Source organism: Perca flavescens, chromosome 6, assembly GCF_004354835.1.
Source record: "Perca flavescens isolate YP-PL-M2 chromosome 6, PFLA_1.0, whole genome shotgun sequence".
NCBI classification, from domain to species: Eukaryota; Metazoa; Chordata; class Actinopteri; order Perciformes; family Percidae; genus Perca; species Perca flavescens.
The window spans coordinates 11,416,717-11,441,940 of record NC_041336.1 but is presented as its reverse complement, the minus strand read 5'-3'; the positions used below and the strand labels follow the sequence as shown (position 1 = coordinate 11,441,940).

Below are 25,224 nucleotides of genomic sequence, written 5' to 3'. Positions count from 1 at the left end.
TAAATCCATAATTATTCCAGAGTCTGGCACTATCCCTATTGCACCAAGCAGTCTCTCTCTCTTCCTCTGCACATTCCGGCAGTAACTGAATACAAACACTACTGCATCGCCGATATCGAAATCCCACCCTCAGGGCAATAACTTTTTTTTCCCCATTGGATGTGGCAAAGAAAAAAAAAAGGGCCTCAACATAAGAGCAAACATGGATGCCATTAATTCTAAATGAAACTCCTTACCATTTCTGAGAAATTTTACGCAAGATGTAGAAATTAATAAACGTGCGCATTTGAAGTCAATACATGCCCAAAAGACAAATCCTGTATTGAAAATGTACTTACGCATAAACTCCAGGCAAGCGAGGCATTTCCCCACTGCAAGCACAGACCCCTGCATGGACATTTCTCAAACAGATGACAGATGCTTTTAATTAACTAAAGTTATAAATCTAATTTACGGGCTGTTTGTATGTTTAAACTTCTCATCCTGTCCCGGGACTCCAATCTGTCCACTGCAGCTGAAATCCCTGCAGCCCCACAGCCTCATGGGCTCACAGAAAGAGGGTTGCCTTGGGTTAGTGAGATTTCCCAACCCCCTTACCCAGCGAAAAAAAAAAAAAAAAAGCAGCCCCAGTGCCAGCCATCTTCTGTTGGAGTGGCATTGACCCTGCTGCCAGGGGATTGGTTATTCTGTGTGCTCGGTCAGTGGTGGGCATGGGGCCCGGGACAGAGAGGAACACAAGAGGGGGGGGGGGAGAGAGAGAGGGGGAGAATGGCACATGGAGACCTAGTTTGAAGGAAGAGGCAGTGCCTAGAAAGACTTCACGAGGAGTTCAGAGGGTTCAGGCATTACACACCTGTGTGCACCAATTTGGCACCTGAGAATTTTTTTTTCTGGATAGTTGTCAATTCATTCTCCGGCACATAACAATAGTAAGAAGAAACAAGAAGTCATCATCTTATATGAGTTTCTTTTTATTGTTCAATGCATGGCCACACACATATACTGGTTTTCTTTTGCACTGTGCATGATGGGACAGTCACTATGGAAATGGTGATGTGGATGGGATACATTTTAGGAGTTTACAGGGGTCCAAACACAACCCACATTCCTCTGGGGAAAGTCAGCTGGCCCCTCTCTTCGAGCCTCTTTTGATGACTAGCTACAACATGAGGCTATTCAGCTTCTACCTCCCCTCTAACATGACACCTTGATAAATAAATTCTGGATTATAAGTTGTTGTTTTTTTCCCCCATTTTAAGAACTGAAGGATTTGTTCAGTGGATCAATGCACAACGACAACCCATTCCCTTAAACATTCTTGCATATCTCATTCAGATTTAGCTTACAAAAAGCAAATAAACAACATTTGGGTACAAAAATAAAATCCAAATTAAAACTTTTAACAGGGCAACACCACTGTCATGTTTTTTTTTTTCTCTCTTCTCATACAGAGATAGCACAATACATAAGTCAATGGTCACAAAAGTGCACCGCAAATAAAGAAAAAACAAAACCAAATAAAAAAAGAAAAAAGAGCCACATAGGAAGGAAACCAATCCCGGAGAAGTGTACATATGTCTTCCTCAAGCTTTCCTAGAGGCCTATGAGCTATGAGACTCCGGGCTTGTTTTGTAGGGATGGAAGCCTCGGGTGTCAGGTGGACAGAGTGTGTTATTCTCTATCTTTAAGTTGTCCTCATACACCCTCGAATTTCCAAAAAATGCAGCCCTACCAGACTCGCATATTTTTTACCCTGTTTTCTCAATACAGACTGAATGGAAAGGGAAGTAGGGAACAGAATCCAAACCACTGCTCTAAACATCTATATGGATTCATCTGAGTGTGAATGTGGTCATGTGTGTGTGCGGTTTCTCTCTCGACATGTATGTACTCATTTGCTAACATATACAGTGTATTCCTGGTTAGAGTGTGAACCAGGGGCACTTAAAAGTTGTGTAGCGTCCCCCCCGCCACTGTTTCCGCACCCCGACCACTAGGGGTCAATCTTTACGTTTAGGATTGGGAGGTGGGAGATCTTCTCTTTCTTATAGCGCCGTTTCGCCCGCATTTCTCTTTTTTTTTCTTCTTTTTTTTTTTTATTTACACTCCACTGTTTTAACTTTTCCACCCCTCTAAGCTTTAACTCTTTCCTTCGATTCAGCTTTCTTTTGAGTTGGTTTTTGCCTTTGGAGACGCAGATACACACAGAGCAAAAGAGTGGGAGAGAGAGAGAGAGAGAGGGAGCGAGTGTTGTGATCGATCAGCTGTTTGCAGCGCCGACAGCTGCCCCCGTTTGACCTCTCAGCCAATCTCCTTCCACTGCCGGTAGAACTCCACGATGTTCTTCAGCTCCATGCCCGCCGATCCCGCCACCTGGATCGCCGCCTGGCACGGGAGAAAACAGACATGCAAACGTGTACAAAACATATCCTCCGTTTTTTCACATCGCTTTCACATACATTTATTAGTCATTACAGTTAATGCAGATGTTTTTCGAACACAAGTCTATTGAAACAAAGGAAAGAATAGAAGATTAGAAATGTCTGTCAAATCATGTAGCTACAATTTTAACGCCATAAGGGTATCTGTGTGCTTCAACAGAAGTGTTTGTTGGATCGTCCAACAGCATCTTAACTTCCAACTCCCCACATCACCAGATGGCTGTATGAACATGGATAGGACAGCACTGGAGCAAAAATAGAGCAGAAACTCAACAGCATGAAGCTTCTTCCACATTCTGCACTCAATCCATTCAGCCTGTTTTACTTTTATGTTAAGTTTTTTAGGCTACGACATTTTTTGTCACATACAGCAAACATCTCCTAACTATCTGCTAGCTGCCTGTCCCCTGAACACACTGTTTTAAAAAAAAAAAAAAAAAATAAAAAAATAAAAAACGTGGTCTCTGTAGACAGCCCAGGCTCCACAAACGGCAACAAAAACACACCGCGCCAACCTGCACCACGAAACGTAACAAACAGTGTTCCAGCCAATAACCGACAAGAAGGATTTGGGGGTGGGGACGGGATGAGGAGGAGGAGGGAGGGGCGAGCTAGCCTCCGTTTTATTTGACAATACTTTGAACGTCAACAAGAAGTGACGCCACCCAACATCATAGAGCACCTTTAAACAGCTATCGTTTCTGTATTTATTGTTTACTTCGTACTAATGTTCAATAGGTTTGTTTATGTATGCCCCAACAACCGAGGCAAATTCCTTGTAAGTACTGGCAATACACCTTTTTCTGATTCAGGAGAGGACAAATTTGGAATTTTTATTTATTTTTTACTAGTCGTGGTGGAAAATGTCAATTTCCTGAGTGTCTGCAACGTAACAAAATGCAGTGAGTGACTGACCTTCATTGCTGCTGACCGAGTGCAAAGCTCCTCCACTTGATGGCCAGTGAGAATGGTCACCATACCGGCTGTATCTTCATCTCCATTGCTCTGGGAGACAGTTAGCTGACGACAGCTGTCCACCATCTTGTAAAAATGCCTAGGAATAAAAAAAAAAAAAAAAAAAAGGACCAATCAAAATACAAGTTATAGTCATCCAATGAGTATTTTAGAATACACACAGCAGTAACTGGAGAAAGGAGCGCATGGCTTACCAGGCTTCGATGTCCTGACGTTTCACTTTATCTCTTTCAAAACTTCGACCAGACTCCTTCTGGCAGCGTATGTACCTGCAGAAGGATGGGAAACAGAATATTTAAGAAATCCGCCAAAATAAGGGGAGTTTTGTGGTGTAAAAAGTGAGGTTTGTGTTCATGTACTTGGAAACAAAAAGAATTTCATCCTAAAAAGAGTGCAGCAAGAAGCTCCATCAGTCACCATACACGTAACACAAACACCCACCTGTTGCCTTTGCGAAATTCAGACTCCAGGAAGCGGATGCCATCCCTCGCGCCGGCATTTTCCTTCTTCAACCTGTCAAGTCCATCAATCACTGCAACACACAAGTAGTCCAGATTGAGTGCCCAAGCCAACAGTCACATCAGTAAAATTTCAATCAGAAAGAATTACTAGAGCCCAAGGTGATGTCTTCAAATAGCTTGTTATGTCTGACCAAGTGCCCCAAAATGACAAAAATCAACAAATCCTCCAACAAATACAGTATTTGGCATTTTGCTTTGCTTGACAAATGATTTAAACAACTATTGTGCAGAAAAGTGTGAGATTATACTCTAAACCTACAAAAGAAGCATCTATCTGTGACAATACAAGAAAAGCAAGAGAGGGACACAAAAATGTGGTTGAATATTGGGTTTTAAAGATTATTTTGGGGGCTTTTCCCTTTATTTGATAGCGACAGTGGATAGACAGCAAAGGTGGGAGAGAGATGGGGGATGACATGCAGCAAAGGGCCGCAGGTCAGATTCGAACCCGGGCTGCTGCAAAGGACTCAACCTACATGGGGCGCATGTTCTTACTGGGTGAGCTAGAGGTCACCCCGAATATTGGGTTTTTAACAGGAAATGCACTTGATAAATACAATCTGAGGCGAAATGTCCAGATAAACTACACTTTTTTTGCAATACACTTGTGTCTATTGTTGTGTTTGTGTACATATCAGTATTTTGGCAGGGTTCCGAAACAACCAATGTACCTTTTTAAGACCTCTTCAATACCCATGATATGCAATTTAATACCCATTTCACAATTATACCAGCCAAAGTATGAAAGTATAATGGAAAACCAGTAGGGATGAAATAGAATTATTTATTATGTTATCCCATTATTTTTTTAGTACTTCCCTACAGTATGTTAAAAAATCTCTAATGATATAATTAATGAAATGCACACGACCTGGACCTGCATAAGTGGCAGAAAATGATTAATTCATTGAACCTTTTGCTAAAATCGGCACATTATGGGACGATGAGCTTCCTTGCTACTGTAGCGAGCAGTAGCAACGGTGTTTGTTACAGGTCTGACAGTGCTGCCTGAAACTCCACAAAAAAGGATTGAACAGCTTTCAGCATCACAATCCGCTGTCACAACAATCCCACTTTTAAATTTTAAAAGGCGTACTGTATAGCATCTCCCAAAAGCCCGCTATTGGGTACAAACATTTTTTTTTTTTTTTTTTTTTTTTTTTTTAAAAGGAACAAGCCGACTTATTGGGAATTTAGCTTATTCAGCGTAACCCCCAGAGTAAGACAAGTCGATACATACCCTTCTCATCTCCGTGCGTGCTGTAACGCTGCATGACGGCTCCAGCATTAGCTTAGCCCAGCACAGATCCTGCAGGTAACTGGTTCCAACTAGCCTACTGCTCCCAATTGTGACAAAAGTGACAAAATAACGCTAACATGTTCCTATTTACATGTTGTGATTTGTATAGTCACAGCTTGTACAAAAAACAATGTAACATGAGACACAGCCATCTTCTAACAGTAAACAAACCGGGATCTATATTCTCAGACAGGCTTGCTGCGAGCATATCACTCCGCCCAAGTACTATATTCTTCCGCCTGAGAATATAGTTCCCGGTTTGTTTACAGTTAGAAGATGGCTGTGTCTCATGTTACGTTGTTTTTTGTACACGCTGTGACTCTATAAATCACAACATGTAAATAGGAACATGTTTGCGTTATTTTGTCACTTATTCGGAGCAGTAGGATTGCTGGAACCATTCACCTGATGTTCTGTGCTGGCCTGATGCCGCTGGAGCGGTCAGACAGCGTTACAGCACGCACGGAGATGAGAAGGGTATGTATCGACTTGTCTAACTCTGGGGGTTACAGTGAATAAGCTAAATTCCCAATAAGTCGGCGTGTTCCTTTAACTAGCTAACTTAAATGAGGAAACTGAATTCAATGTTTTTAAAGACTTTTTAGGTCCAATACCAGACATCAAGTAACATTATGTGAGATTACTGAATGGAAGAAGTAGTCATATTGTATTTGTCATGATTGTCCCTCTCTACAGTAATGTCAGAGATCATGAAAAGCAACCCTGCAAATCAATTAATCACCACTCATCTACCTTGTTTAATATGCTACGCACCATGCTGCTCAGGAAAGACAAAGGATGAGGCAATCAATGCACAGACCTGTCCGTGGGATGATGATGATGAAGCAGCCGCTGCTGGCCAGCTGCCGGATGAGGTTCAGATGCTGGCAGAGAGCAGCTGTGTCAGGCACCAGGTAGGGAGACATGGACGACTGGGCCTTAGGCTGCTGAAGGCTGCCCTCTAGCTGCGATACCTCCAACTGCAGGGATCAGACAGAACAAGAGATCCAACAGCTGATAATGTGCAATTAATGTAAGATGTTTTTTTTGGGGCATTTTTTAGGCCTTTACTTTTATAGGACAGCTTAGACTTGAAAGGGGGAGGAGAGAGAGAGAGAGAGAGGGGGGGGATGACATGCAGCAAAGGGACGCAGGTCGGAGTCAAACCTGCAGCCGCTGCGTCGAGGAGTGGGCGCCCGCTCTAACAGGTGAGCTAACGAGGCGCCCGTAAGATGGGCTTTATGGTCACAGAAATATAATACAACTATCTCAGAGCTCTTACAATGTTTGCACTACCTGCATGAGATGATTTTGGCGAGTGTTCAGTGAGATTTAGACTGATGTCAGCTGGTTCATGTTCTGGTCAAACAATATGCCTGCTTTGTTGTTCACAAAGTGGATCTTACACTCAATAAAAAAGGTAACCATATACTATTTCTGTAATCAATTTCCATACACAAGAAAATACATGTTTCAACATTTTCTATATCTCAAACAAAAACACTGGGAACTGCTCTTTTGGCAGTGATGGCTATCAGCACACAGCTGGGTCTTTGTTGTATGACTGCTCAGATTTAAAAAAGGAAAACACAGACAGGGTAAACAGTCAGTGGAAAGAGATAATATTAAAAACCTGTAGTCGAAGCTGGGCCATATCCCTCATTAAGCGATTTCGACGAGCCTCCTCTTCAGCCTGGACAAATAAAGATAAAGACAGGAGAGTCAACAACAAAAAGGAACAGCTGCTTTGCTTACAAGTACAAACCCATGTTGGTTCCAGGTCATAAATATATAAACATTCTTCACATTTATTTAGTTCAACAGTTACACAACCACACAATTTTCCCTTTCTAAAGTGCACACAGAATAACGAGACTTGACTGAATGCAAGCGCCCTGTGGTTCTTCTTCCTTGCTGTTCTGTTCAGATGTCACCCACCATTCGGAACTGGGCCTTGGCCTGCTGCACCAGATTATCCTGTACGGATTGGCTGATGCTGGTGAATATCCCCGCCTCTGGGTTGTATTGCAGCACGTTGCCCTGGAGATTCGTCAGGAAGTGGCCAAAACTGCGAATGCAACACACTCGCACTACACACTGAAGGAAAGAGAAAGAAGAACATGTTTTATTGCTTCTATGTTACGTTTGGTAATAAAATATTGTGTTGGATAAATGACATTTAAAAAAGGACTTCAACCACAAATACAGTTTTGAGTGTGTAACAAAGGGCTTGTGTGTGTCTCTAATGTTTCATGGTCCTATGAAAGCTGGAATAATGACCGATAAACGTAGATGTCTTAAATACAGAATATACATACCAATGGTTCAAAGATGCTCTAATTAATATTTACATGTAAACAAAAGCATCTTAAAACGATCAACCCATCATCATAGCTCATTTTTGAACAACCATTTCCGCTCCAGTCTGAATTAGTGAGCTAATTTCATTAAATCTTTTAGAAATGTTTTAAAATAGTGGCAGTTTTTGTCACTTCCACCACCATGCACTGCCCAGTGAGTAACGTTCTTGACATTCAGAACATTAATACAGCAGCAAACAAATATTTGCCAAATAAAGATATAATCGAGTAATGGCATCCTGAGCACAGAATGAAGTTGCACTCCCTGTGTGTGTGTTGTAATCCAAGCTTCTGCTAGCCGGTCCGGCAGCACATGCATGTGGCCATGAAAAACCATTGGTATTTCACGAATTGGGGAGCGGTCTGTGAGAGCTGTGTGGAGGCAATTCCACTTTATTTTTCCTTCAGTATTTCGAGTACAAAAATATCCATGATTTGAATATTGTACACTGAAAATAGTTTTGTCTAAGATAATAATACTGTTTTGATATTTGCCAACTTACTGGCTCACCAAAAAAAAAAAAAAAAAAAAAAGGCACCACAGCTGGCAAAAGCCAAGTGCCATGATTCTACAATAATAAGATGCTAATTGGCATGGTGGATCTGATGCCTTCTGGTTGTTATCCAATGTTTTCAACCAACAATGAACATCTGTTAAGGCTGAATCCTGTGTTTATCTGTGTGTGTACCTCCTGTAGGGAGCTGAGAGAGGGGTTGCGGCGTGTAAAATCAAGACGGCGGTGAGCTACGTTGAGAGCAGGCAGGTGTCGCAGAGCCAAATCCTCAGGCAGCAGCAGACTCTGGACCAAACCGGGCTGCTCACACTCATTTAACAGCTCTGTCACCTCTGCGTTCAGGCCAAGCTCTGCAGCACACACACGGATACATAAATAAATGAGCTGTAGAATCAGCACAGTCGTTAAGTGTATATATATTTAATAAAAAAAAAAAGAAAATCACACAGGAAGACAAATATTCATTTTGAGAGCTGAATATTAGCAAGGTTTGTTACATGACTGCTCACAGTACAGGGATGGAATAAGATCTTGGGATTATGGACACAAATAACATAAGATATGTATACATAAAAAAAACATTTACCAACTTGGAAGATCACATGTTAAATAATCATTACATTGATAAGGCCAAAATTCTCATTCATTTCAGATCTCATTTTGCTAAAGCCTGTAATTGATACACACACACGTTACCGTTTTCAAGGTATAGCAAGGTTCCAAAACCACTAACATTTTGTGTCAAGGAGAGAAACTGCAGTTTAATAATCCGTCTCCCTGCCAGTGCGCAGTGTGTTTAAAAATAAAATACATTGTGTTTTTTAGCTGTAATTGCAATATTGCAATACCGTGAAACCGTGACATTTTTGCTGAAGGATCGTCAGAATCGTACACCGGCCTATGCCTATGACTAAACCAATAATTAGATCCTGTGCCTACTGAGCCATACAGAAGTATAAATGTCTTTGCAGCGCAGTCTCTCAGTTAGGGCTGGGCGATATGGTTGAAAACTGTATCACGATATAAGTTTTTCATATCGGTCGATATCGATAATTATTGATATTTTTATGACCTATTTAAAATAAGGACCAGGAGAAAAATATATTAAATTTAAACATTTTTATTTTAAACTTAACCCTGCTCTGATTATAATCCCCTCCGTTATAAAAGCAGAAATGTCAACACAACCATGGAAAACACTCAAATAATTAAAATGTAAACAGGTCTAAAATCACAATGAACACTTAACAATTATCTCTTAACATTAAGGTGCAAAATTAAAGAATAAGTAAGAAATGCTTAATAAAGTGTCACAAAATAGTGCAAAGTGTTAGCTAAATATAAGAAACCTGAGAAGGAACTATTTTCAGCAGGTTTAGTGCTAAGTTGGTAACCTGGCTTCTGGACAGTGCTCAGCACGTCTGCCTCTGTTATTTCTTTGTAGCGTTTAGTAAGGCGCTGATGCAGAGTACCTCTCCATGGTGGTCTGCTGATGCAGAGTTGGTGGTCTGCTGCTTGTAGCGTTTAGTAAGGCACTGATGCAGAGTACCTCTCCATGGTGGTCTGCTGCTTGTAGCGTTTAGTAAGGCGCTGATGCAGAGTACCTCTCCATGGTGGTCTGCTGCTTGTAGCGTTTAGTAAGGCGCTGATGCAGAGTACCTCTCCATGGTGCTCTGCTGCTTGTGCCGTGTTGCAGCTGCAGATGTTGTTGGACGTTGATGGCGAATACAGCTGTGCTCCAAAGTGTGAGCGCGGCTAAAGTGGTAAAACAAGTTTATGGTAGTACCAGTGCTGGTGGGGACGACGGTCTGACGACATTGGTCTGACTACGGTCAGACTTATAAAATCCCCAAAACTGCCATACTGACTTTTCCTGTTTTATCAACGATTTCCTCGCTCGCTGCAGCACTCACTTTCCACTCCACGCCGGTTCTGTTATTGAAGAACACGAGAAAGCAATGTGGCGCAACCAAACATGATACTGTTCGATTGGCTGTTAGAGTGTCACTCCCCACGTTGCTAGGTTGCCAAAGAGTGAGGGCCTTTGTTCATGCAACCAAACTTGATTCACAACCTCTCGTTTTATCGACCGCATTTTCTATTGATATTGATTATGTGTCTATCGCGATACATATCGTTATCGTTTTATTGCCCAGCCCTACTCTCAGTTACTCACCAGCCTCAAGAATCTTGCTGCCATCTGGTAGCAGGTTGAGCAGCACAGAGAGTCGGTTCCACAGACTTTGAGAACTCTGCAGAGAGAACCAGTTTGTTAAAAATACTTCTAACATGTCAATGAAAAATAGAAAAAAAGCAGGACGTTGTGCCCCCTCACCTGTGCACACATAAGGATAATGTCGGTGTTCGTCCTTAGCCAATCAACAAAGACCTTCACCACTTGAATCAACCCTTGATTGGTCAGGATCTCCATCTTCTCTAAGAGGGTTTTCTCACTATGTACTGATGGGGTACTGTGTTGGCTGCCTTCCGAATCCGAGTCCAAGTCTAGAGGAGGGGACACAATAATTAAGCAAAAAGACAAGTTTGAGTAACTGTGGGGGAAAAGCACACAAAAAAGGACAGATAATATGTAACATTGGAGGTAAAAAGCACATTACCATTTTCATTGGTTCCGTTGGCAGTACCAGGGTTCATATCGCAGGGCAACTCCCCAGGGGGAGGGGGTGTCTCTTGGGAGGGGGGAGCAGAGGCGTCAGTAGGGGTGGGAATACCAGGGGAGGAAGAGCCTTGAGGCCTCAACAACATGTTGCTGAAGGTTGGCGCCAGGCGGAAGCAGCGCTTTGCCTGGAAGAGTTGCGAAGACATGGCCTGGAGGTTGCTGCTGATGCTGGCGTCGCTGGGCATGAGAGGCCCGTTGGTGGTCGGAGGCGTGTCGCCGTCTCGGATGCCTCCTTCTTCCTTGGGTTGGTCTTCATCTTCCTCTTCGTCCTGGTGCTCCCGCGCCTGACCCTCCAAGTTGTCGGAGTTTTCCGTGTCCTCTATGTCTTCCAGGTCTGAGCGAGACTCCTGGCTGTTCATGTCCGAGTCGGTCTCTACATCAAACGCCGTCCCTCCTTCCTCCTCCTCTTCCTCTGAGCTATTCCCCCAGCTGCCCGCCTCACCCAGGGGTACTCTCTTAGTCTCCTTCCTGATGGATGGAGGATTGGGCGGGGTTCCTGTCGTGGTGGCGCCTGTGGAGTCGGCGCGACCCCTCCTCTCGTCGTCGTCATCTTCATCCTCTTCACTCTCAAAGCCTTCGCTCAAGTCACTTTCATCCTCTCCTCGAGTGTCCTTGCGGGCACAGCGGCGTCGGCGGAGTCTAGAGAGGCGGGTGTACTTCTTCTTCTGTCTCTGTTTCTCCTCTTCCAACTTGCGCTGTTCTTCCACACTGCAATGCTTTTTGGCGCCATCCCTTTCACAGCCATCTTCATCTTTCTTCTCCTCCTCATCTTGTTGCTCCAGGGAGCCATTCTGCAGAGGCTTGTCATCAGAGCGATCTGTCAATGGAGCAGACAAATCCCTTATCTCCAGGTCATCTAGGAAAAAAAAAAGGAAACATTTTTACTTTTTCTGTTTTCATTCTGTTTTTTTGGCAAATATGTCTCTTACTTCTTACTTTAAAATTGCTCGTGACTTGTAGTTCTTCCAAAATATTTGATTTTAAAAACGACAAAAAGCAGCACTTTAAGCCTAAATGATGTTGCTAATGAGAATACACTGGTATTGACGAATTGATCTACGTATGTGGCAGACACTGGCCGGGAGATTTCCTTTACTGGACTGACTTATTAGCCTTGAACTAACTTGCAGCTGCATTTGTTTTCGTTTCTCTCTCTCTCTCTATATACAGTATATGTAAACAGGGATTTCCTCTCTCACCTATGGCGTCAGTGTGAAGTGGCGGCACCTGGCTCTCCGCTTCCTCCAGTTCAGCCTGCAGCCGAATGTTGACGTGGTTCACCAGATGGGAGAACAGCGCCAGAGTGAAAGCTATGGACGCACTGTACTGCTTTGATCCTAAAGACACAATACAACATTTGTTAATAGAAAAAATTATCTACGTACTTCTTAATAAATGCCACAAGACTTATCTTACGCGTACTCATTGCACATATCGGTTACGTTCTTTAGATTTATATCTTTATTAAGTCTCCAAATTTTTGTTTGGGAGTCGATTCATCACAGACCCACTATGATGGCAAGAAATGTGGACAACTTTAATGGCCGTTTTGGACAGAGTTGAGTGGCCTTTCTTGGCTAGTTAAAGCTATAGTGCGTAGTTTCTGTCTCCCCCATGAGGAATTCTAAGTAATGACAACAACACTGTTGGCGCGTCCACATGATACAAGCCTTCTGTGATCGCGCTTCACCCCAACCCCTCCTCCACGCAGTTGACAGTAGCCAAAGAGAACACGGAGGATTACAAAAACATGGAGTCTTCAGAAGAGGTCATTATCTTAACTCGAGCTTCTGCGCGGGAAAGTGACCGGACACGACAATCTTCTGAACATAGCCGTACTCAGAGATACAGAGAGAGTTGTGTAGAGCTGGTAGTCTTAATTAGCTTTGTAGCAACTCATTTGGCAATGGCTTGAATGTAACGGACGTTCAATATTATCAAAATGTTACGCACTAAAGCTTTAACTGAAGAGCTCCACAGAAATAAAATTGAGTCTGGATGGTGACTTCTTCTTCTGCCACTAATTATTCCAGTCCTTATCTCATGTCGATATACAAGCCCACTGAAGATGACACTGAAAGAGAATTACCACTTTAAAAAAGGACAGTTAAAGAAAATTTTTATAATTTAATTAATTTTATAGTTATCAAAATGTATTAAAAATAATTTTGGAAGACAAAAAATGGTGAAACACACACCAGCCTTAACATCACACTAGCACTAACCTCCCCTCTTCAGGCTGTGCACCACCATCAGACAAGTGACTACCATCTTGAAGACAAGGGTGTCCGGGAGCACGGGGCAGGAGCTGTCAGCGTGCTGCTGCTCCTCCTCTTCCTCGCCGGGGGAGTGGTGAGCACCGCCATGGGGCGCCGTCGGCAGGTAGAACAGCACCAGGTTGAAGTCCTCCAGCACCGACTGGCAGAGTGACGTCAGCTCCGTCTCCATTAGACTACATACAGGCAGAGGAGGGGAAGCAATGTCATGGAAAGGAAGCACTAAAAATACGATGTCACAATCTTACGGCTATTTTCCAACGGGCGCGTCTGCGCTGCGTTGTGGAGGCGCCGCGACCCGCGCGAACAATCGCGGCTATTCAAGTCAATGCGTGATATTCCACCAGCAGCGCTGCGGCGCGTCCCAGGAGTCAGATGGCTCTCCGCTCCGCTAAAGATACACGCCAGGTCTATTTTCACACGGGCCGCGAGGCATTCGGACCCACTATCATTTATGTCTCCTCTATAACACCACAGACGACGAGAAAAGCCAGAAAAGAGAAGGCATGGAGTTAAATTGCAGGAGTGCTTGGAGTGGATGGTAGATACTAGCTTAATAAACACGTGATTGTTCTTTCAAGTACTTTTAGAGACGATACAATCTGAGAGTCAGGCAGGCAAGACGCTCCGCTTCCGAGACCCTCCCGGTGTGGTATGGCGCGCGGCGGCAGAGGACAGAACAAAACTCAAACGCAGCACAGACGCGCCCAGTGGAAAATACAGGTAAGAATGAATAATCCAAGGATAACAGTGGACCTAGTAGGGCGACCAGGTGCTCATGAACGATCAAGTACAGTTTGTTCCTTGTTAAATCAGTATGAACATTTTTACAGGTAGTAAACACTAGAACTAGAACACCTCTGTCCACACTTAACAAAAACAAATATTGACTTTGATGTCACGGGTGAAGGTATGAGGTTACATACGTAAACAGTATGTAGTCTGTAGTCTTAACATACCAATGAAATGGTTAAGGCACTGTGGACTGATTCTAAAACAGTGGAGAGGACTCACCTGTTCTTGGGCTGCAGCAGGCTCTGAAGGTACATGAAGCTCACCAGGAGGCGCTTAATGTCTTTTGATCTACAGAAAAAAAGTCATAGCAATATAATGGAAATCATAGATTACAGATATGTTGATTTTGTATGAAAATTCTATGAATCAAATTGAGCATTTTCTTTCCATTTAACATAATTTTTTTAGAGGTACCTGTGCATGTTGTAAAAATAACCCAAGCAAAAAGTCTTTTTTAATGGAAACTGGTGTATTGAATGTCCTATTGTTTGCAAAGTGTTGGTACTCTATTACTGCTTTTTTTTCTAAGACATTCTATATCCTCTGGGTGAATGAATAGAAAAAAATAATGAGAACATTTAAAGAGAAAGTTTAAAAAGGTCCCGTGACATGCTGCTTTTTGGATGCTTTTATATAAACCTTAGTGGTCCCCTAATACTGTATCTGAAGTCTCTTTTATATAGACCTTAGTGGTCCCCTAATACTGTATCTGAAGTCTCTTTTATATAGACCTTAGTGGTCCCCTAATACTGTATCTGAAGTCTCTTTTATATAGACCTTAGTGGTCCCCTAATACTGTATCTGAAGTCTCTTTCCCGAAATTCAGCCTTGGTGCAGAATTACAGCCACTAGAGCCAGTCCCACAATGAGCTTTCCTTAGGATGTGCCATTTCTGTGTCTGTAGCTATTGAGGAGGAGAGAGGGGGGGTGGCAAGGTAGAGGGAGGGGCAAGGTGGAGGGTGGGGGTGTGGCCTTGACCAACTGCCATGCTTTGCTCGTTTGCAAGCCATGATGTGTCTCTCTCATGGGTTGGCCAAATTCTCTGGGCGGGCAAAGCAGAGAAAGGGGAGGTAACCTTTCCCCTTATGATGTCATAAAGGGAAGATTCCAGATTGGCCCATCTGAGCTTTCATTTTCTCAAAGGCAGAGCAGGATGCAATATTTTTCTTCCCACTATCGCCACGCCAAGACGCGCCCTTTAATAGCATTCACACACTACTATCGGCCAGGCGTCCATGCTTACATGTACATGTCCTATCACCTGACCAATCCCCTAACCCTAACCTTAACCACTCGAGGTGAAATGCCTAACCCCAACCAATCAAGCTGCTTCGTAGGGCGGGTAATTTTGCGAGCAGGATACCCAGGGCTCGGTTTACACCTATCGCCATTTCTAGCCACACATTTTCATGCCATGGGACCTTTAAAAGTATAGCTGGACATTTTGGGAAATATGCTTATTTGCTTTTTTTGTTGTTTCTGAGAGTTAAATGAGAAGATCAATATGACCCTCATGACTTTACACTAAAAATGAAGTTTGAGCCAGCAACCTTTAGCATAAAGACTGGACGCAGGGGCAAACACCTAGCCTGGGTCTATCCAAAAGGTATAAAGGATGTGTCTTGTCTGTTTACTTCATACACAAACAAAAAGTATGGACTCAATCTCCTCATCTAACTCAATGAAAGCATAGTAACACAGCATGAACACGTAATGTAGTTTCACACTGCACACACACCACAGCTGAGATAAATGAAACAAAAACAGCACTGACTTCTGTCCAGGTGGCAAAAGAATGTGTTAATCCTATTTGCTCCATGCAAATAATCTAAATAATCCCATAATAGACAAGCAACATGACCGATCTACACTCTCTTCCAGAGTTTTTTTTCTTCAAGCATTTTACATGCTTCATTTGTGTGCATATTCACCTTTTATTTCTACTGATTCCTTGGTTACTTTTGTTGCTTCAACAACATAATTTCCCCACGGGGATCATTAATTATCTAATCCCATCTGCAGAGAGATGCTGCTTTATCCCACCAATGGTGGGAGACCCTTTATGATTCAAAAAGCAAGCGAGTCGGTAATTATGTGAAAACCCCAGATGTCAATTGGGACTAGCTTAAAATTACTCTGGGATTTCAGCACAGTGATGTCAAATTAGTCTGTTTATCTCAGATTGATTTTTACCAAGGAAGCCAGAGAAACCCATTAGTGATACCACTGCTGTCCAGAGAGGGCTCGTGGTCTAAGGAAGCCTCAGAGGAACTTGCGGATGTTTCTTTGGACTTTTCAGACCTTATCAGAATCCTGTGATTCCTCCTCACCTTTGTCGAGATGGCGACAGCTTCTTCATTTCCTGCTTCTTCACTTGGTGGTACATCTTGGCAGCTTTGTCAAACAGGCGCTTCAGGTTGCCATAGGCACCCTCAAAGGGGGCCTCTGATTGGATGCTAGCACAGATACAAACTCTATTAAGACTCCTAATTTAGTGGGCTGTGGTTCAATAGTTAACATCACACGTAATTGTACATTAACATTCCTCACCAGCGTAGGTAGTAGTAGGTTGCTTCAACATTGTAGAACTTGCTCCCTGCCAGTGTGCCCAGTTGGTTAAAAGGCATTCCTGTAGACAGGTGGGTGAAATGGGTAAATAAGGCAACCGTCATTTTTGGAAATGCCTGATGTGGACAGAATCATTACCTAATGTTTTGTCTAATTAACTAAATGTCCTGCTCAATATAAAAAAAATAAAATAAAAAAGAGGCACTCAAGGACACTGTACAGGGTTACAAAAGAAAAGAAAAAAAAAAGAATACAACAGCAATAAAACAACAGAAAGAGGCAGAGCAATTGACATCAAGTGGAATAGGCAGTTTTAAACAGATGTGTTTTGAGTTGCAATTTGAAATGGGGGAATGAATCAATGTTTCTGAGTTGGGGTTTAATGAGTTCCAGAGACAGGGAGCAGAGCGGCTGAATGCTCTGCTACCCATGGTGGTGAGACGGGCGGAGGGGATAGACAGGTGTATGGAGGAAGAGGATCTGAGGGAGCGGAAGGTAGTGGGACGCTGGAGATGATCAGACAAATATGGCAGGGCGAGGTTGTGAATGGCCTTGAATGCCAACAGGAGGACTTTGAAATGGATACGGAACTGGATCGGGAGCCAGTGGAGCTGTTGGAGGACAGGAGTGATGTGATAGATGGAGGGGGTTGATGTTTCATAGGTGGAAGTAGGCAGACCGGGTAATGTTATTGATGTGGGGTTGAAAGGATAGTGTGCTGTCAAGGATGACACCCAGACTCTTAACCTGGGGGGTTGGTCAAACGGGGGAGTTGTCAATAGTCAGTTTTGGATAGAGTGGATTTGGTGCCAATAAGGAGAACCTCGGTTTTATTACGGTTTAATTTCAGGAAGTTTTGGGTAAACAGGTTTTTATTTCAGAGATGCAATCAATAATGGAAGTGGGCGGGAGAGTGGACGAGGGTTTGGTGGAGAGGTAGAGCTGGGTGTCATCAGCATAACAGTGGAAGCGAATGCTAAATTTGCGGAAGATATTGCCGAGGGGAAGGAGGTAAATGATGAAGAGTATTTTAGTTTTTAGGATAATAGTAGCAAGAAGTAACAAAATCGCTAAAATGACGGTCACAAGACACACACACTTTTTATTTATTTATATATATATATATATATATATATATATATATATATATATATATATATATATATATATATATATATATATATATAGTTAAAGGGTAACTACTGTTTTTTTTCCAACCTGTTTTCCTATGTTTTTGTGTCTAAGTGAATGATGGGAACAACCATTTTTGACAATGGTCCAGTATTAAGCAGTTGGCAGCGACGAAACAAGCTACAATGTAAGTTAATAAAGCAATTGTCCAGCTCGTATTTACCTTGACAAAAGTGCTCGTTTTGCCACCGACAGGCTCAGATTAATATTCTAATTGTCTGACAACATTATGGAAAGGATCCCTTCAGAGATAGACCTTTAAAACCTCTTTGAGACCTTTCTGTTTAACCAGAAACAGCTCTGAAGCCGCTAGCGCTAAACCCACCAGACTCCATTTAAAAGCAATACTTTTAGTGTGTAAAGAGCCAACATATTGTAAAAAAACAAAAACAAAATTAAATTGGTAAACTATGCGTTTATTTCAACCAAAACAAGAAAAAAAGTGGAAAGACAACCCAAAACTGCGTTTTATATTGTTTGTCGACTTTGAATGAAGTGTATTTTACAATGCTTAAATTACTGTTTATTTACATGGAGTCTGGTGGGTTTAGCGAACGCAATTTCGGGGATATTTTTATGTTTTAAAAAAAGGATCATACTCTTTAACAGAAAGGTCGTCCTCCTTAGAAATTCTTTCCATAATGTTGTCAGATACTAACAATATTAATCTGAGCTGGTCAGTGGCAAAACAAGCACTTTTGTGAAGGTAAATACAAGCTGGACAATTGCACTATTAACTTGCATTGTAGCTTGTTTTGCCGCTGCCGACTGCAGTGATCTTGCTTAATACTGGACCAGTGTCAAAGATTGTTGTTCCCATCAGTCACTTAGACACAAAAACATAGGAAAACAGGGTTGAAAACTTAAAAGAAATCTTACATTACAGTCACTCACCCATGTGTGGCATGACGGACAGTGCCTGATGGTAAAACCTTTCTGCCAGCTGCTCAGCCTCCACTCCAGCAAGTTCATTCTGATAACGGGCTGCAGAGGAAATATTAAAATAACAGAAAAAAGCAATAATAAATGTTAACATCAAGATAGACTTTGGCTAAAATGAATTTCAAATTTCTTTGAATATATCAAAGGCAAACCAAAAACGGTGCGGACATAATTCCATTTGCTTCTGTAATTCTCAGCTTAATAATGTGAAATCAATCAAAAATACTGATCTCTGTAAACCAACCAAACAGCCTCCTGCCAATTATACTCTATAGCTGAGCCAACATTTCCCACGCTAAATGACACACACATGCTGTCTCACACCTCTACAAGCTGGGTAGAGAGATGATATAATTGCATATTCTTTTATCATGTTATTACCTAGATCTCCAAGGTAGACCAGACAGCGATGACAGGCCATCTGTGCCCACTCCATCTCCTTGGGGGTGGCTGACACTGGTTTCTTTCGGCCTGCGAGGAACAATTACGCCATTTTTTCTTCTTCATTTAAAGCATTTAGCTAATGCACTTACCCAAAATGACTTGGAGTTATGTGACAAAAGAAAACAAGCTTAAATTCCAGCAAAGCAACAATTTGCAATCAGCAGAATGATCTGAATGTTAGAGACAGCACCCAGTTATTACTTCAAACACTGTTTCTCCATCCATGACGCAGTAATTTCCACAGGTGTGTTTGTTTTAGGTGACCAAAAACATTTATATTTCTTAATAAAATAAAATTCATGCTGGAAGACAGGATTACAGCCCCTACCTGGTATTAGCCCCTGTCGTCTGATGGCATCTGAGGCAAAAGACGAGTACCGGCCGCACCGTACCACAAACTTGGGTGACCCTGCACCTGTCTGTTTGTCTTCGCCGACAATAGACTGACTTGGCACGTGTGCTTTGCATAGTGCAAGGGGACACTGACATCTGATACGGACTGAATTCAGACAATGGACACATAAACACCTGGTCTGAATGCTATGGTGTGATCACACTATTCATTATCTGAGTAGGTAGAAGTACATTCTAATACCAGCTGTAAACGACGCTCAACGTTCCAGTAGACACTTCCAGTTTGAGCAGTTTCAATATTAAATCCACAAGTATCAAAATATTCATGATACCAAGCCGAATGGGTTTTACACCCATTTGACACACAAAAGCAAATCTGAATAGTGCAAAGAAAAAGCTATACGTTTGTGGATTTAAGCTCATTTCTCACTAGAAGAGAGTGCATTAAAAACCAAAAATAAACTACACTGTAATAATAGGCAAACATGTTGAGTTGTTAGTATTCCATTAAGCCATTAAAGTGAACCAGCATGCACAACACCAGGATCCTGAAACCGGCGCAGCTAAATAGAATCTAGCCATCATTCACACCTGTGCTTTTCCCAGTGTTACTTGTCAAAAACCTCTTCAGTAAAAAAGGCCTATAAGTGATCAAGATTTCTAAATTCAAAGAAGATTTTGACAAACATTTATTAAGAGATTAGATGCTGCTTGCATGTTTGAATGTTCTACATCTGTGTCTCTGACCTATCAGTGGGTCTGTGACGTGGGTCCAGTCGATGCAGTCCTGCAGCTCCAGCTGGTAATGTGACTGGATGTACAGCAGCAGGTGCTGGTAGAAACCCACGCCGGCAATCAGGTGTGTACGGTAGGCACACTCCAGAGCGCTGCGACTGTGGATGTGCTACAGTGGAGGAAAAGAGAAAAATGAGCCAATACATTAGAAATGTGAACCACAATAATAAACAGGACCTACGTTGCATACAGACTGTAATTTACAATGAGCATCAAAAAGGCTCTAAACCATTGAACACAAAAAGACAAAACATGGAGAGACATTTACAACAAAATATAGTGGTTAAGAAATAAAACCACTACAACATTTTTAAAAATATATTAAAACTGGTGATGTAACTAATGAATATTTTGAGGGAAGATTAACTTAATAAGAATACTACTAATAAATAGAACCAAGTAGGCTACCTAAAACATCAATGCAGCAAACCCAAATATATTGTCTTTTTCATACCATGCATGCATCTTTCTTGTCCAAACAAGCCGCCTACATACAGAGATACAGAGATAAGGTGTAGGCTACAGAGGTCTGATAAGATCACTCCTTTCTTACTCCACACCCGCAGAACTTCCAACACTAACTCAAGTTGACCAACTGCCACTTTGCTCGTTTGAAAGCCATGATGTCTCCCTCTCTCTCATGGGTGGGCCAAATTCTCTGGGCGGGCAAAGCAGAGAAAGGGGAGGTAACCTTGCTCCTTATGACCTCATAAGGAGAAGATTCCAGATCGGCCCATCTGAGCTTTCATTTTCTCAAAGGCAGAGCAGGATACCCAGGGCTCGGTTTACACCTATCACCATTTCTAGCCACTGGGGGACCATAGGCAGACTGGGGGGGAACGCATATTAATGTTAAAAAACCTCATAAAGTGAAATTTACATGCCATGGGACCTTTAAAACAAACAAATGTGCAACAAATGACTAAAACTCAACCACTGATGACATTCAACATTTTCAATATTCAAGTTCACAAGCAACTGAATCACGGCTAACACTTATTACATCATTAGAACAGAATTCAGTCCAGAAACGATCCTGCTTCATTTGATGAGGGCAATAAAGTTTGATGGTTTTCCCATGTTGGTCCAATAGCAGAGCAAAATGCCAACAGTGAAGGGGTTTGATTTCCATTGGAACCCCCCCCCATGCATAACATGAACACACTCTTGGTACTCTATGGAGGTATGTTACACACCAGTGACCAGAAAAAAATGGCAGATATCATAGTAGAGTTGATCTTCAAGTGGCAGCCATGATGTTAAGCCAGCTAACAGAAACAAATGGTTGGCTAACACATGCAAAGATGATCTTTTCCACAGCTGCAGGGCCAGTTACCTTCTTGTTGGTCTTGATAACCTGGATGACCTCATAGTAAACCTTCCTCCAGAGGAGCTCCTCTGCCTTACGGCCGTAGTCAACAGGGTGAAGAAACATCAGCTTCACACAAAGCTCCCTCAGCCTGAAAACACACAGACAGGAAAACAGACTCACACATGCATCAGTTAAGGAGGTAGTTGGGTCACCGGTTTGACAAGTAGACCAATGAGTCAACCTAGTAGCACATGAACAGGTGAGGCTAAGTAGGTGGGCATTTTTTCATGATTAATCAATATTGAAAATGATCATTATTTGCAGCCAGCCCTCCTATATATAGTAGACACTACACTACATCAGTGACAACTGACGATTCTGGTACTGTCGGACAAAAATCACTAATAAAGCGTGCCCCTCCCTTCTATGACTCACATGGTCTACCATCAGAATTGTGCACCAGAGTATTGTGATGAAATATCAGTCCCCACTTTATGTGTGCAGCTAATGACAAGATTATGTTACTGTACTTAGTCAAGTACATGCAGTGTTTCTCATTATCTCCTCTTTGAAGAAATGATTCTCTCTCGCTTGGTTCTTCTATTCTTCAATGCCAAAGAGGATAATATAATACTTAATAGTAATATGAACCTCACCTTGCACCAATGTGCCAAATTATCCCATTTGCAAGTGAAGTACAATATATCACTACGGCTCTTATCCTATTATGTCTTGGGGGAACTGATCACATGTGTGGGTACCTCTGAAATTGAATACGGGTGTAAAATTATCCCAAAACGTCTGCAATGGAATCTGATCACTTTTGCGTGCATCAAGGATGCATATGTCCTAGTATTGTAGTGTAAATGCACATGCAACAAACACTCAATCTAACAAATCTTTTATTTATTAATTGATGTCAGAAAATAGTGAAAAATGGCCATTATAATTTCCCAGAGCCAAAGATGACGTTTCTAAATGTCCAATATGTCAGACCAACAGTGCAAAACCCAAATATATTTTAATGTACTATCGTATATGACAGAAAAACGTTTGGCATCTTTAATTAAAAAAAAAAAAAAAAGACCACAACGAAGGCCGATCTAGTGCATGTTGGTTCCCAAGGCATTCACTGGGCGAAAAAAGAAACAATCTCCTCTGTCTCCCTGTCTGTGTGGCCACACGGTCCACTCTAGGGGTGCAAGATATATTGACTCAATATCGTTATCGCAATATCACGTTGCGCAATACTATGTCGAGGGGTGCAAGACATATCAACTCAGTACCGTTATCACAATATATGGAAAGTGTATGTGTATATTTGTTTGATTTAGAACCCGCTTGAAACGCTATAATGATCATGTTTCATTGGCCAGTTACCGTGCCACTTGCACATGTTAGTGCACGTCAGCACACAGCTCCACTACGCGACAAACCCTATGGAGCATACCACGTGTGTGCATATTTCGACAGAGTGACCGTGTAAGTGAATGTTGTACCAGTCCAATAGGAACGTCAGTTGAAATAAACCTTGTGTTGTAAGAAAACTTGTTTAATTTGTTATGAATCTATTTTGATGCGTTTTCCCATAACTTTTGTAATTTTACATATGTTTAAAAATATTGAAATTAATATCTATATCGCAATATTCATAATCGATATTGCAAGATCACATTTTGTCAATTTCGTGCAACCCTAGTCCAGTCTCTTTTTCACATTTACCTTTAACTTCCACTTGTATCCAGTATGAAAATAACAACTTGGATCCTGTTCACAGGTTGTATGACTAAGCACAAATCAGTAGGTTTATCTTTTTTGTTTAGTCTTGCAGAGATCACAATTTCTCACAGATCAAGTGGTAATATTGAAGCATAAGTGGTCAGATTTGATACATAAGACATGTTTCTAATGGGTTAGGGTTAGCTAGGGTCAGCTAAATGAACTACAGGTGAGCCACCAGCGACTGGTTTATTGGTTTAAACAGGAACAGGAACATTCATAATTATGTTCAGAACAACTGGCCAGATGTTCAAGTTACACTCCTGCCTCCTTTCACAAACATTGCTGAGACAGCTGGACATACTTGTTGCGAAGGCTGATGTTCTCCGGCTTGAAGACCTCTCTGTAGGATGCTTTGCTGGCGATAATGACATCCAGCTTGTGCACAGATTCCACCACAGCCCTGGGTAGTGTTGGGCAAGAGAAAGCATTAGTTAGCATAACGACAAGGTTAACGCTGTGATCTAAACAATACTGCGGGCTTTAGAATAATAAAAGCTTAATAATTTACCAAAGCTACACAAAGCATGATGACTGCCCGGTCAGATTGATCTGATGTTAGAGTTAACGTTACACTGGCTGAGAATGCGGGGAGGTTGGGCTACTCATTGTCGTGACAGGTTACTGAATGGAGAAAAAAGATGTACCCTTTCTTGTGGTAGCAAACATTGATTGGCTAGCTCTAAGTTAGCCAGCACAATAACGTTCAATTGGCACCTTGGTTAGCAAAGCAAAACGGCCTTACAACTTACCTGTAAAGCCGCTTGATGAGAAGGACTTTCGCCTCTGGCTCACCGTCCTGCACCGGTCCACTCATATTAGCGCCTAGTCAGTTATTTGATCACACGCTCCAGCGTTTGGTCACCGCTTCCTTCAACCCTCCCGACACGCAGTTGTCAGGGCTACTCGGGTTTGTTCCCCGGCAGTGACAACCGTGTTGATAGCCAGCTAGCGCTAGCTATCAAGATAACGTTAGCTTTCCTCCCCTTCCCTCCGAGTCTCTTTCGTTTCTTGTGTCCTTTGGCAAGACCCCCTCTACCCATCCGTTCTGAAACCCGGGTAGGAGGGGGTGCCCTAAAATTTAGGTTCTTCCTGGTCAGCTAAAACGCTCTGATGTACCTCTTGTGTTGTTCCTTATTCCAGCCATTGCTACGAAGGCGGCCATTATTTCTATCAGGCAGTGACCGCCTGAATACCGCGAGAGTACAGAACACAGTCAACAGATTAAATTAAGGGTTGCCAGGTTGTCTAAAGATCCCTCATTTTCGAAAATCTTGATGAAAACATTTACTTTGTCAGTGGAAATTTTACATTGTTTTACTTAAAATACCAAAGGACTTATTGTGCAGAATGACCCATTTCAGATTCATAATATATTATGAATCACTGGATTATAATTATGGATGTATTAATGTGTACACAACATTAATGTTGCAGCTGTTAAAGGTGGGGCTAATTATAATTTCTTGATATATTGCTGGGTAGCCTCGCCTATAATAATATATCATCATTTATTAGATGGTTTGTCTTTTGTGTTAATAATCCAAATCTACAAAGTAACTATGTAGTGCAGTAAAATATATTATATGTTGGCTTCCAAATCTACCATTTAGTGGATTAGAAGTAGCCTACAGTGTAAAGTAGGCCTAACAGTTACATCACCACTGCGTGTTTGTCTGAAATCCAGTGGTGGAATGTAATAAGTACATTTACTCAAGCACTTTAGTTAGGTACAATTTTAAGGTACTTTTACTTTACTTGAGTATTTCAATTGTATGCTACTTTATACGCTCTACTCCAGTATTTCATATACTACATTTCTCTGATAGCTAAAGTTGTTACTTAACAGATTTAGATTTTACAAACATATGATCAATTTATAAAATATGAGATAAGATAGATAAGATTAAAAGATCCAAAAGTATATAAAATACTTAATAATTTGATACATATATCTCTTAAAGGGACCATTTTGC

At 41.9% G+C, this 25,224-nt stretch overlaps 1 protein-coding gene across 1 annotated transcript; it reads right to left on the bottom strand.

Moving 5' to 3' along the window:
* Nucleotides 1-953: 953 nt before the first annotated feature.
* Nucleotides 954-24,444, bottom strand: smg5 (SMG5 nonsense mediated mRNA decay factor). The gene is made up of 22 exons (XM_028580614.1): nucleotides 24,001-24,444; nucleotides 23,553-23,651; nucleotides 21,494-21,617; nucleotides 20,110-20,266; nucleotides 18,946-19,035; nucleotides 18,517-18,606; nucleotides 16,414-16,492; nucleotides 16,194-16,319; nucleotides 14,083-14,151; nucleotides 13,018-13,244; nucleotides 11,992-12,129; nucleotides 10,731-11,648; nucleotides 10,448-10,617; nucleotides 10,289-10,364; nucleotides 8,287-8,462; nucleotides 7,176-7,334; nucleotides 6,871-6,930; nucleotides 6,058-6,217; nucleotides 3,858-3,948; nucleotides 3,611-3,685; nucleotides 3,357-3,495; nucleotides 954-2,385 (listed from the first exon to the last, which is right to left on the bottom strand). The coding sequence occupies exons 1-22, from the start codon at nucleotides 24,063-24,065 to the stop codon at nucleotides 2,302-2,304; spliced, it is 3,372 nt and encodes a 1,123-aa protein (XP_028436415.1). The 5' UTR covers nucleotides 24,066-24,444; the 3' UTR covers nucleotides 954-2,301.
* Between the last annotated feature and the right edge of the window lie 780 nt (nucleotides 24,445-25,224).